Consider the following 13996-nt stretch of genomic DNA (forward strand, 5'->3'; position numbering starts at 1 on the left):
TGATAAAGGAGAGGAGAGAAGGCAAGCTCTTCAAACTCAGACTCAAGTGTTGAAGCTGAACAAATAATTCTCAGGCAGCAAGGAGAAACACAGACAGACAGAGACAGAAGATGACATCTCTATTGTGGAGGAAGTGATGGTTCAACAGTGCACAAAAGCCAACAGATTTAGATGACAGTGCTTTTATCGACTAACATTTACATATACAGCTCTGAAAGAAAACTCTTGCATACATTCATTTACATCTATGTATATTGAAATCATAGCTGGTATTTTGGGTTTTGCATCAATAAGAATATGCAGAAAGTATGAGGGGAAAGATTTGTAAAACATATTCACAATCCACCCAGTCCAGCAATATATATCAGGGAATATCTACAATTCAAAAGTCACTAAAGAACCATTTTTCATCATCAACACTTTAAAAGAATGGCCATAAATCCTTCGATTATTGTTTTGTTAAAAACAATTTAGATTAAGATTACCTTACCTTACCTGATGCTCAGCATTTCCAGCACAATTGTCAGCCATGATGAATTCTGGTCAGGCTGACTAAATGAAAACAGATAACCTGAGCTGTGTGGTGAGGTCATGTGACCTAGTCACTCATAGCAGACAAAACTTTTGAGAAATGATAACTTGATTGACTGAAAAGATGTTAATGTTTATATATCCTTGTGCTTGTTGCCTGCTTAAAGAGTAACTTTAATTTGGAGCAGACAACAATGTTGCCACAACCTGTTACCTTGACTTCAAAAATGCAACATATCATCCCCTAATTTAACAATTGAGCCAGCAGCTGCCCCTCTCCAGGCTCCTGGTGCTCTGCTGATGCCCCATCTAAGCTCTTTTCTCATATGGCGTTAATTTGGCAATACTTTGTTACACAGAAAGAAATGTGCAGTGTAACCTTTTCCTTTTTAGTAATTTTACAATTCCATTTATTTATCATTCAACTTCTCTGCATAAAGGCATTCAGTGTTTTAATCCCTCCGTGTTTAGATTTCCTGAAATCACCTTTGTGCCTTTAGACTGGACATTTTAGTTTCAGAATTGATTTCAAGACTCTGAGCATCTATTTAAATGATGAAGTCACATCACAGTTTCTTAGTTACATCTTAAAAATCAAAATTAGACTTAATACGCTTTATTTAGAATTATTTAGAATAATTAGATGTTTTTGTTTACTTTCACTGACCCAGACAAACCTTTACACTTAAGAAAAACCATGGGGACTTGCTGAGGTCATATTTGGTCTGTGTTTTGAATAATATCAAACTAAATAAGGGCTTTTAATACATCTTAAAATTTTCCTGTCTTTACTGGCATCATTTTTTAGATTGTCAAAGTGGCTTATCTGCATTCAGTGTAAGTCTGACAGTGCACTGACAGTGTTGGCCTCTTCTTTTGTCTTTGAAAACTTAAATACTAATAAAGGTCAATGATCATTATTAGATTTTCTTTTATGGTGAATACAGTGACTAATAAATGAGTCTCAACACATATTAATGGAGATGATACATCCAACGCCATCCTTCCATATTGGTGAATTAATAAATTCTATGAACAATTGAATTTTAGAGATATAGCAGTTTTTCATTTTGCAGCTCAGTCAGGAAAGTGAGAAGTGTTGAATCCTCATCAGTACTCAAGGACATCTGTACCCTGGAGCCTTGCCTGGGTGGGTCTGTCTGTTAGCAGTTAGCAGTGTCCCCAGCCAGCCTTTAGCTCCAAGGGCGGTCTCTACAACAATATCACTGGGCCAAGTAAGGAAAGACTTGCTCCCAGATGCTTGAGTGGATGAATAATGACACTGTAACAGAGCTTCTCTCTCTCTCTCTCTCACTCTGATAATGAGGAACAGAAAAGCAGACCCTCCCCGAGGCACATCACCAGGACAGTACTACCTTCCTGTCTAACTCAACCTGTCTATCTCTCAGCAGATAGGCAGCAAAAAGGGAGATTCTGGCTATGTGCCAGGCTCTCAGTTACACTCAGTCGCACACAGTTTGGTCTAATTGTGAAATTAAGAAATATCTTTAAAAGTTACTGAGCCATGTTTGAGCTCATCACACCCGCCAAAATGTTTACAAAAACACTTTTTAATTGTATGTTTTTGTGTCAAGCATCTTTAGCTTGAAATATACGCTGCCTGGCTTCCTCCCTCCACACCTATATCTTTCTCTTTCCCTCTACTTCTCACTTGTTTCCCTGCAGAGAGGCTTCGCCAAGTGGAGTCAATTAAAAGTGTACATCTAAGTGAGACATGTCTGAGTGCGCCGGTTGAGTGTGTGTATAGTTTCATAACTGCGCTGTGTGCTTCTTTGTGTAAATGTGTGAATTTGTGATATTTTCAAATGTATGTGTGTGAAGGTGCATGTGTGGTGTGAGTTTGTGTATGTGCAAATGTCTGAGTGACTGTAGAGGCGGGGGCTCCCCTGGGGCCTGGCAGTATGGCGCTGTAGCACTGCACAGTCCTCCTGTGAAAACGCCTCCACTGGGACCAGGACAGCTGTGGCCAACCTACACTGTTTCATGGGCCATAACAAGCCTCATGACACACACACACTCTGAGACACATTTATACACACCTATTACTCCAATCCTGCCAACTCTGTCTGGCTGTCTGGGTGCCTCCTTGTTTTGTCTGTCTGTCAGGTACTATCCCCCCCCCACACACACACACACACCCCTCTTGTTCTTTCTCACACAATCTCAAGTACAACTGATGCTTCCCGACATATGTGATGGTACAAATTCCCCCGCCCCCCACCCATCCCCATTTCTCATTCATACAGCCCACTCCTTCTGCCTCCCACACGGCAACTTGGTGTCCTGGTCAAACACAACTGCAGGGGTTGTCTGCATGTGTGAAAGCAGTTTTAAAAGTGAAAAGAAATGACAAAAAGGAGAACTGAATTAACAAGCAACACACATTCATTCATCTTGCCATCGTATACCAGCACAAGAGAAATAGCACCTGACAAGCACAAGTAAGCTCCAGAAAAACACTTAAGACTCTGTGAACTGAAAAAACTATAATAATAATAATTACCTTTCTAGTCCTAGTCACACAAATGCAATAACACACTTTCTTTTAATTTCATTTATTTAACAGTCACCAGATGATGAGATACATTCTCTTAAAAAAGAAATAGACAACAAAACTGATATCCTTTTGAGATTTTAAAAACTATTATACAATATCCTTAATATATATATTTTGTACAAAATAAAAGTCAGTAAAAGGGGCAAAGGGAGAGTGACATCTTAAAAAACAGAGAAAAAAAGAGGAAGGGGATAGGATTTGACTCAAACAATTATCACATTTAGGAGCGACAAAGACCAATCTCTTTCATAAATAAATATAAGAAAAGTAGACATCATATATAGCTCTCTTTCCAGTAGCAGTAGCATTGCTAAATGTCTGTATCATAGGTTATAACATAACTGCTTTGTGAAGCCCATTTGCTTACAAAATTCCACACATATTCCACTGATTAACTGAAACCAGTGTGGCCAACAGCCCTGGAATAAAGGTATTTACCTCAATAATGGGTTTGATAGTCTGTGCCGTGCTTGACCTTTGGCTGTAACAATAATCCCCACCCCACCCTAACCCCCCTCATTTCCTTTGTGTGCCATCCTTGGTACAGACCAAGCGCAGAGAGTCTCCTTGAGGGAACTAGAGAATAGGGGTGTCCTCTTTTTTTCTCTCCCAAGGCCATTAAGAAACAAGCTCCCCCACTCACAAACACAGAGACAACTGAGCAGAGCACATGTGGGAGGAGTGCATGGCATTGGAGCATAGAAAGGTCATACTGCACTACCAACATTATTCCATCCTTACACTATGGATGTCCTTGTTGGTCCTTAAAATTTTAACAATACAACAACTACAAGACAACAGAATAAACACACAAAAGTGGATGTGGATGGATGTGGGGCATAACACCCCTATTGACATGGAGTTATGCAAATCTGATTGGCTGATTGTTTTCTCCTTAAATCTATGCCTTTGCACCAATTTGAAGCTCAGGGAATGAAAACAAGGGAACACAAAATACAGATAATGGAGATGATTTACAATACAAATACACAACCTGATTGAAGACACACATCCAAAGAGCATGAAAACAGAGGCTGATGATTGATCTAACTGTAACAACTGACTTTTGTTCTATCCTTGCTTCTATCTCTTCTTTTTTTTTTCTATTCTTTGTGAGCAGGCAAGCGGACAGTGACATTGGCCTTTCTCAGAGCAGGACAGCAGGCAGAGTGACTTGGCGTTAATCACAGTTTTGTCTCGCTTTCTTGGCGCATTAAGTTGGAGAGGCGAGTGGCAGCCTGGACGGCCGGGGTGAGGGATGGGAGGACAACGCGTTAGATTCTCAATAATGACGCATTGCTGCTGCATCACTTTGGAGATTAAAAGCAAGATGCTGAATTTCAATCAAGCCACATTAATGGCTTGGTGTGAGAAATGGTCACTTTGTCTCCACTGGCAGGCAGACAGAGGAAGATTTGCAGGAGGGAAAAAGAGAGAAACTGGCACAAGGAGCACAGGTGAGACAAGGTGATACAACATTTTAATTCTCCAAATTGCATGCCAACCCATAATGATAGGATCTATTTAACGATGCAGTAACAATATTCGCTAACCAGTGGCAAAAGAGCATTAACAGAATGTTACTTTGAAAATATTACAACAAAAAGTCAAAGTGCCAAGGACAATATGCACGACTATCACTCCTTCACTCCTTATATATCATTAAGAATATCATAGTTCCTTTTGGATATATTGTCTACATACACTAAAACCGATGTTAAATCAGGGTTAAATTTAAAATATGTTGAGCTAAAACTGATTTCCAAAAAGCAGGGATCTAATAGCAAGATTTTTTTTTTTTTTTAAATAAATATTGTTTCTACCACTGACAATGGCAGCAAGTGATGAGAAACAAAGTCAAATTATAATTCAAATCCTAGATCTGACACTTTATCAATACAGTTTATTCCTGTCGAATTCTGCAGCCACCTCACAGCTCTGCCTGAGCTGCTCTGTGAATGCATTGCACTGTGAGATGTGGCCTACTTGCAGTAAAGTGCATTGCAAGTTCAGTTCTCATGGCAGAAGCAATGTTGGGCAAGCACAGCTGAGAGATTGTCATCACAGTATAGGCCTAGCTGATATGAGTAAAAACCTAATGTGACATGAACTAGATCTCTCGGGAGAAAGGAGCATCAAAAGTGAAAAGGGTGACAGAAAAATTGTCAAGACAACAAAGAGAAATGGGAATGTTGGTCCTATAGTCTCTGCGTGAAGTTAGGAATGTCACAGTTGAGCACAGTGCTTCATGGGTAGGGTAGTTCTTTCTCAGGAAATGATGTATTGTCCTAGACTTCACCCAGGCACCCAGCTCTGGTTGGTATGGGCTTGCTGTGGACCAGCCAGACCACTCATTCCCATCCCCATTCCCATGGTCACACCCATGCCCATACCCATGCCAATGCCCACACCTTGGGCTAAAGAGCAGTCAAAGTTAAAGTCCATCTCCTCCCCAGAGTCCATAATGTCATGGAGGAGGATGGACTCCACATCGCAGTCCAGGCTACCATGGAACATGTCAATGTCCAGGTCAGCTGGTAGTCTCTCATGAAGGTGTGGTTGGTGATAGCCATGGTAGTCACTACCAGCACTACCATTCCCCATCCCAAGGCCAAGGTGGTAAGGTGCATTAGCCATTCCTTGGTGTTGTGGGTCAGGATAATGGTTGTGGCGAGGGTGTGGGTGTGGTGCAGTAGCCACATTGCAGGAGTCCTGGGGCATGCCAAGCATGCCTGCTGGGTTTGGGGGGAGGGTGGTAGAAGCAGGGAGGTGGGCATGTGATGGAGGGCTGTACAGGTAAGGAGCTTTGTGGTTGTAGTTGTGCAGTTGATTGCTATTGCCATGTGGAGTCAGGGCTGCACCCCTAGGCGGTGTGTGGTTATGGTTTTGGCTGAGGTTGTGACTGTTGTGAGCAAGGCTGTGAGGTGAATTGTGGTTGGTTACACTGTTGTGACTATGACTAGGTGTATGGTTGTGAGTTCTGTTATGGCTATGAGCTGAGCTGTGACTGTGCGGTCCATTGTGGCTGTGGCTGTGGCCATTATGATGGCCAGCATGGCGGCTGTGATGGTTGGAGCCTACTCCATTGCTCGTTTGACCCATCATTGGATGGCTTTCCCTCTCCTGTCCCAGTATCATGTCTTTGGAGCAGTACTGCTGCCCTGCTGGACCACCTGTTAGCAGACTCTGTAGGGTGTTGGTGCTGGAGTATGCACGCATTGTTCCAGAGAAACTAGTGGGCTTGTTCTCTTGAATGGTCTGCATGGGAGAGTGGCGGAGCATCCCCATACTTGTTGCCCCATAGACACCTGCAGCGTAGGAGCTCTGCCCCTTCACTCCAGAGCTGTAATGGTAGACTTGGGTTTGGTGCTTATGTCTGCCAACAGCTGGATGCTGCTGGTGCTGCTGCTGCTGCTGCTGTTGCTGCTGCTGCTGCTGCTGCTGCTGTGTGTGATGGTGATGATAACTATCTTCCATCAGCTGTTCATCCAGACTGATGGCACCTGTCATGTTAGCCAGCTGAGGCAGCTGCTCCAGAGGAGGACAGCGATTCCCTGTCCCCATGGATGGAGAGCGGGCACTGGTTGGTGAGGAGTAGAGATGGGGAGAGGTGGAACAGGACAAAACAGCTTCTTCTGGTTCCTCTGGTTCTCCCTCTGCGAGGATGGGTGACAGACGTCCACTCAGTGTGGAGGCTGATGAACTAGCCCTGGAATGGAGGTCTGTCCAAGCATCAAATTCTCCATCTGTCCCAGATGCACCTCCGGTTCCTGCAATGCCTTTCTGTGATGGGCTGCCATGGTCAGGGGAGCCCTGGAGCCCCACCACAGCAGATCCTGCTCCTATTCCAGGACGGCCAACTCTCTTGCCTCTGATGCGACCTTTACTTTTTAGGTATTTAGTGCTGTTGTCCATGGAGACCGCTCGACGGCGTGGGGCCTTGCCCATCTTCCCTCCATCTGGGTTCAGCATCCACCAAGAACTCTTCCCAGTTCCCTCATTCTGCACCCGGATAAAGCGTGTGTGGAGGGATAGGTTGTGTCGGATGGAGTTCTGCACAGAGATGAGACAGAGACAGTGAGAGCGAGATCATTAAATTGCAATATACTGTATATCACATAACTTATTACTGACATTTATATTCTGCCTTTCTAAGGTGAACACAATAAATGAATGAAATTTACAGGATATTCATATAAAATGTTCAACTGAAAAATAAGATTTTTTTTAAGTCAACCTAAAATTCAACAATGCAGATGAAATTATTCTCAACCACAACTGTCAAAACTGCTTATAATTTATTCTGTGTATACATCCTGAGTCATATAAAAATTGTGTCAAATTATAGTTGCTTACACGTCTATTATCAGAGGTACAAAAGACAAGAAGTCGATTTTGAACTCTCACTGCAATCACTGTCAACCAAACTTAAAAACTGAAAGCATATTCAAAAACACAAACATTTTCATAGGACAGCTACATCTAGCAAAGAACAAGACCCTGTCAGCTTCAACCAAGCTGGAATGACCTGAGACTCAGTGTTGAGACACTCTCCTTATGTACGTCAATCCTCCCACTTTCATTACCATCAATCCATCTGTCCTCCTCTACCTCTCCTTACAGCCGGGCTGATGTAAGCTGCTGTGGTTGGGCGTACTGTATGTTTGAAGTCTGTGCCAGTCTGGCATAGAGCCAGGCCTGTCTCTTTCACTCTCGTAGCCTGAATGGGAGGATGTATCACAAGACTGAGCTGGCAGCAAGGAAGGCTAATGGATGTATTCCACCCTCCGACATCCACCTTCACTCCCTATCTCGCATTCCCTCCCTCATTTTGTCTTTATCACAATCCCCCTTTTTCTTTTGGCATTGTATTTCAACCAGTCTAGATTTTCCTTTTTCTTATTTCACACACTCCTTTGCACATAAGAATAATTTTCCACATCTGCTGTCAACCTCTATACCTTCAATTATACAGTGTGCCACCAATTACTTTCCCATTATCCTCAACACCATCAGGTACAGTACCTGAGTCAGTAATTCATAGGATATAATCTTTTTTTATTAACATTTACATCTCAAGGGTTGCTGATTGTTGAAGGCTCCTGATGTGCTGTAGTAATTTTGCTCTTTTTTGTGTGTGAGGTATTTCGATGCTCAAAATCACCTCTTGTGGTTTGGGAATATACTGGCACAGTAGATTATTTCAGATTGAAGTGTGTTCACATGTTCGCCATCTCCATTATGTTGTGGATTATTTGTATTCACACTGAATTGCACAGCAAGAAAACAAATAAATCAAATTGAAGCAGTGAACACATAAATAGGAGGCGAACAAAAATTCAGGTGAGCTGTGAGTGCCTCCTTGGGTTATCTTGCTGTGACACCGCCGGCATTGGGTAACCATGGCAACCGGATAAACGTGCAAAAGCAGAACTATATCATATTGTGATGAGAGTCAAGAAAGTGAGAGAGCGAGATAGAGAGGGAGTGGGGGATGGGGTAAGGGATGCAAGAGAAGGCAGTTGTTTGATGCTACTGCTCCAACACTAAACAGCCTTTCATCTTGGCAGTGCAGGTCCGCAGGGGATGCCCGCTCCCTGCTTCTGACGGCTTCTCTACGTGCCGTGCCAATTCTCTGTCTCACCCTGGCTGGATCATCCACCTATCATACCACTCCAACTCATCCCCACCAAGCTGTGCATGCCTGAGTTAAAACATATGTAAGCTTTTATGCCATTCCATCACAACCATTTGTAAATGGGGCTTCATTCAGAGAGCAGAACCACTTCATGGAGCAACTCTGTGTGACCTGTCTGATTCAAATCTCGATTTATCCCCGCATGAGAGAAGAGCAGCTCCATTGAACTTGGAGGGATTTGTCATCATCCCAAACCCTCTTTATCTGATGAATCCACCTGCTAGAGAGATTTGGGAGATTTCTGATGGTGGCCAGCCATGGCATCATCATCAACATGCTGGCTTCCTTTTGTGTAGATTGCCACCACATTTTTCTCTGTCATACTGTTTGTGTGTGTGTTTTAGAATCTAAGAATAGCTCAGGTTGCAGGTGGTTTCACTGTGGGTGTGGTTCTGTCCCCCTCCTGTTGCCTGAGTCTGAGTCAGGGGCAATTTGGCCAGCCTGTGGCCCTCACGCCCCCGAAACAGGCAGTCACTGCTAATCCCCTTCCATCCCTGAGTAATCCCAGACAATCCTGGGCTAATCCCAAGTTGATTCAGGGGCACTCCCAGCTGGGTGTCTCACACAGAGACATGCCAGGTCACCACCAACACAGCAGGCAGCCTGTATAATCTATGATCCAATAGTAATACAGCATAAGGGGAGTTTGAGATGTGCGAAATAGGGACACTGTAAAACCCTTGCAGGGTGTAATGTTAAAGTAATTCTAATGTTTGTGAGTGTGTGTTTTAGTAGATGATTTCTGAGGCAGTCAGCTGGTGTAACCATATTTTTGATGCCTCCATTGAATCAACTACCTTTACTCTGTGTTCTGTCCTTGAGGGTTGGCTTTGCCACATTTTACCCCTACGGGTTGAATAGAATAAAATTGAAAACTTTATTATGTATTAAATATTCATAAAATGGAAATTCTCTTTCAGCCCCCTGGCTTGCTGAGGCAGACGGATGAAGCCCAGAGAAACATACAATGACAGAGGAACACACACATCACACGCTTGGGTCCAGGAAGCTGCTTCCTATTCAAATCATACCCCTTTAATACAATGGGCCTAGTGGAGAGGGCTCTAAATAATGAATGAAGCTGTGGCTGGGCTTATGCAGAGAGATGCACTGCCTGGTCCCGTAATACTAAAAAGAACAGGCAGAGTCATAAGTATTGGTGTGACTTCTTTGTTTTTGTTACCAGAGACATTCATCCTTGTCAGTCCACAAACACAACTACATCAGGCTGAAATGGGTTAATGTGGCCAAGTGAAAGAGGATAAGGATAACAGTTTATGGACCACTCAAAGCCAATTACAATGAACAAGGTTCTCTTGGTTGCAAGAAAACAATCAGCTTGGGTTCAACTCTCATTAAGCCTAAAAATCATGATAGCTGATGTAGAGAGTTGGACAAATTGATACAAAGGAGAGGCATTTTTTCCTTAGATTGAAAGAGTAGTCTCTTTAAAACAGTCTGACATGTTAACATTTTTCTACAACACACAGCTGGCTCAAAGAAGGGAGTGAAGTGTACGAATAATACAGACAAAAAATTCTTGTGTGAATCTGGTCCAAGAAATTATTGCATAATATTAGTTGATGAGCAGAAACAGGTTTCTGGTATTCATCCATAACAACCTCCTTAAGAACAATTCATTTGGCTCTTGGAAATCTTACAATACAAATCAGTTGCTCTACTTTGCCTCCCTTCTTCCATGCAAATGCAGTTTGATTCAAGGAATAGAGAAACATGTTTAGTGATGGAAATCAATGAAGTTTAATGGCTTAGTACACATCAAAGTCTGACTAACTACACAATCAACCTGCATGAGGCCTATACTGGCACTCAACACAGTATATTTCCACTGGTTGCACAACAGTGTCTAACCACTAGTGGTTCATGAGATAAGTAACCACTTACCCAAATTGTTGCCACCCCCAAAATGCCAGTCATGCATGGTTATTATGTTCGGCCCTGTAGTTTGTCTGGGATAACCTGAAGGACTGGTATGGGGAGCTTGGTAGGTAAAGCAGGAGATAAAGGGGTCTGGGAATAGGGTCTGGGAAGATTGAGGTACTGCAAGAGGCCTCTCCAAGCCACACAAAGAGGTGCCCTGAAAATGCCCCCCACTTGCCCCATCCCCTTCCATTAGCCCTCACCCTCCAGAACACACTCAGAGTTTTTTCCCGCTTACACACCCACACACATGCTCACACAGAGAGTGGCGAGGAAACAGGTCAAACAGTTTATAGGACTCATCTTGTGGCAAATGTGCACTCATTCAAACAGAAGAGAGTGAGGAACTAAGGACTGTGAGTGGGGTCTGGGAACCAGCAAAAAGAAACCACTCACCCGATTCAAACAACCTCAAGGGTGAAGCAGCGTGGTGCGCTTGCCCTGCTAAGAACACAGCAGCTGTTCTTGTAGTGGCACCGGGTAAAGCCGTTTGCCACACTCGACTGGTATTACCAAACCATTTCATGCAGAATGGAGCCATTATGTATTGTCAAAGGGTATCCCTCTATGGTGCACATTCATTTGATAAGCCTAAATCAAGGGGGAGTAACAGAAGCGCTAACTGTGTTTATTGTGATGCTGTTTTTGCCTGTGCAGAAGGCAGGAGGGATCAGGGGGGAGGGGAGGTTTCAACACAAGCAGTTTTATTCAGTGCAGGAATGAGTTTTGTCAGCTAAGCCTGTCTCCAGGCTATTGGTGGAAATTAGCGCCGGCTAAATATTCGCTTTCTGTGATTGATGTCACGGCTCGCGTTGTCCCTTTGAAGAGAAATAAAGAATTTAGAGCCATGTGGATTAATAGGGACAGGGTTGGGGGAATTTTCTATGTCTGAGGGGGACTTGAAGAGGGACTGAAGGGCCTAATAGCAGCACAGATATAGCACAATGGAGCTGAGACGATATGGTGTATCAGAGACTGAGAGAAGACAAGTGAGAGTATGACAGTGAGTACAAGAAAGAAAATTGGAAATTGTTTGTGTGTGTGTGTGTGTGTGTGTGTATGTGTGTGTGGGAGAGAGAGAAGGAGAGTGTGTGTGTGTATGTGTGAGAGAGAGAGATGTAGCTATTTGCCTGAGAAGCCCAGAGTCAGATGATTAAAATCCCTTTAGGAGGCTGCTTTAAGAGAGACAGATGGGCAGACGGGCCTGTTTTTGGAATGCAATCAAATTGAAAAGATTAAAAAGGAGTCTCTTTTATTAGGAGGTGAGAAACAGTTACTTCTCTGCCACATGCCATCATCGCCTCCACAGCAGTGGTCACGACTGCATTGGCATGCAAGGCACATTACAGCCCTTGTTGGGAAGGAATAAACCTGGGATTAGGAATCACATCTATCTCAGTGTATCACTGTAGGATCCCTGTGGATTGTCAGTGTTTGTAATTTCTTGTTGAATAAATGCACTCTATGGGAAAAAGTCAAAAACTAAAGTGAGTCAGAGTAGGTATTCAAGGACTTTTCACCAATAGCTGTCCTATTACAGAAAGAATGTTTACTTAATCTCAACGCCAAATCTGAACAGGTACAATTCAAATGTGCATTCCCTTGACTGCCATTGTACTTGAACAGCCCGAGTTTGCACAGTAGAGTGATTCAAGCGCTGTGAAAGGTGCTCTGTATCCGACCCCATTATTCCACAACACTGCAGGAGTGCCATTTATAAAAAAGCTTAAAATGGAAAGCAAGTGTGTGGTAGTACGTCTGGTAGCCTCAGAGCAGGAAGTAGCTGTAGAGAGGGGTGTAATGGAGTTGGTGGGGGATTCCTGCCTGACTGTGCACTAATTGCAGCCAATGACTGGCAAGTCATCAGCGGTACCCACCCTGGTGCCAAGTGAAGGGTTGGCATTGGGGTGACAGGATGTGGGATACAGAAGGGCTGCTACATCTATGGAGGGTAAAAATAGACACTACCAGATTAGTAGAGCATCTGAGACCCGGACAGGGGATCGGAAAATCCACTCGCCCGATGCCAGGGACAGCTGAGTGTTTCCGGTGGGCGCAAAGCGGACACAATCTGGGCATCATGTCTGACACCCACGCACAAAATGGGGGAGCCTTAGAAAGGGTGTGGACACATTACTGAAAACATGCCACATTATAGAAAGGGTGTGGTTTTTCCACTGGGACCTGGAAGGTAGGCAGAGCTCACGGCCTCCCACTGAGGATTCACACAACAGGTGTTTGGGTTGGGCCACCTGTGGGGATGGCCGCCTGCTCACACTTCACACCTCGTCTAGGGAGCAAACTAACATTTTCCACTGGGCTTGCCATGCTTTTGTTAAAGACCAACATCTTTCTGGAGAGGCTTTTACAGCTCTTTTTACAAGAAAGGCAAGATATGCATGTATGCAAGCGTGCGCAAGTCAATCTGCATTTATGTGAGTGCCTGTGTGTCTGTATTTGTATATCAGTCCATTTAATAGCCAACAGGCATGGTGTGGATTTGATTATATTGAAACCTCCCTCTGCTTTACACAAAGAAACTGTTGGCCAACAATGGAATCAATGCAGGCATTTTTCACAATCACCCTCCACATAATCTCATTCATAACAATGAGAATCTCATTTCCCACATTCTAAAGGTCAGTGCACACCTCTGATCACACTTTAATAAACATCATTCTCAGAGTTTAATTTAATTTTAGCAGAGCAGGAAACTCATAGGCAGCCATGCACATGGCATGCAAATTCATCGGATCGTCCCTTTAATTGCTTCAATTTCACAGTACAGAGAAGAATGACCATAACAACGGAAAAAAAAAATATGCAACCACACAGAAGTATAGACACACATCTGCAGAAAAAACACATACAGAGAAGAAGATAAGTGGAGTCAGTCAGGTGACAGTTTTGGTTACATTTTAACAAAATAAGCTTCAGAATTTGTTTGGACCAACACCAAGTAGTTCCTTCACATCCCTTTGTCATCACACATTTTAACTCTCACCTAAGTTGGCAAACTGTGCCAAATAACCAGACGCACATGAACACACATGCACCTATGCACATGCTGACTGTCTCCCACACGTACATTGCACACACATGCCAACATGACACAAAGCCTGGCACACCGGGCATACTCATTACTGCAATGCCAAGCTACCAGTTGCTAAGGAGACCTGTGGGAGAGGGAGGGTTCCTTGTTGTTGCCATAGCAGCCGGCTTACTCCCTGCCAACTCTCTCCCTCAGG

The 13996-nt window shown here is 43.6% G+C and overlaps 1 protein-coding gene across 2 annotated transcripts in view; it reads right to left on the minus strand.

Moving 5' to 3' along the window:
* Positions 1-3244: 3244 nt before the first annotated feature.
* LOC113136833 (forkhead box protein O1-B-like) overlaps positions 3245-13996 on the minus strand; it is a 30360-nt gene continuing 19608 nt past the window's right edge. For both annotated transcript variants that reach the window (XM_026317923.1, XM_026317922.1), the window contains one exon: positions 3245-7162. In XM_026317923.1, coding sequence (XP_026173708.1) covers positions 5405-7162 — 1758 coding nt within the window. In that variant the 3' untranslated portion in view covers positions 3245-5404. The remainder of the gene's footprint in view (positions 7163-13996) is intronic.

This window comes from Mastacembelus armatus, chromosome 16 (genome assembly GCF_900324485.2).
Source record: "Mastacembelus armatus chromosome 16, fMasArm1.2, whole genome shotgun sequence".
Classification (NCBI taxonomy): domain Eukaryota; kingdom Metazoa; phylum Chordata; class Actinopteri; order Synbranchiformes; family Mastacembelidae; genus Mastacembelus; species Mastacembelus armatus.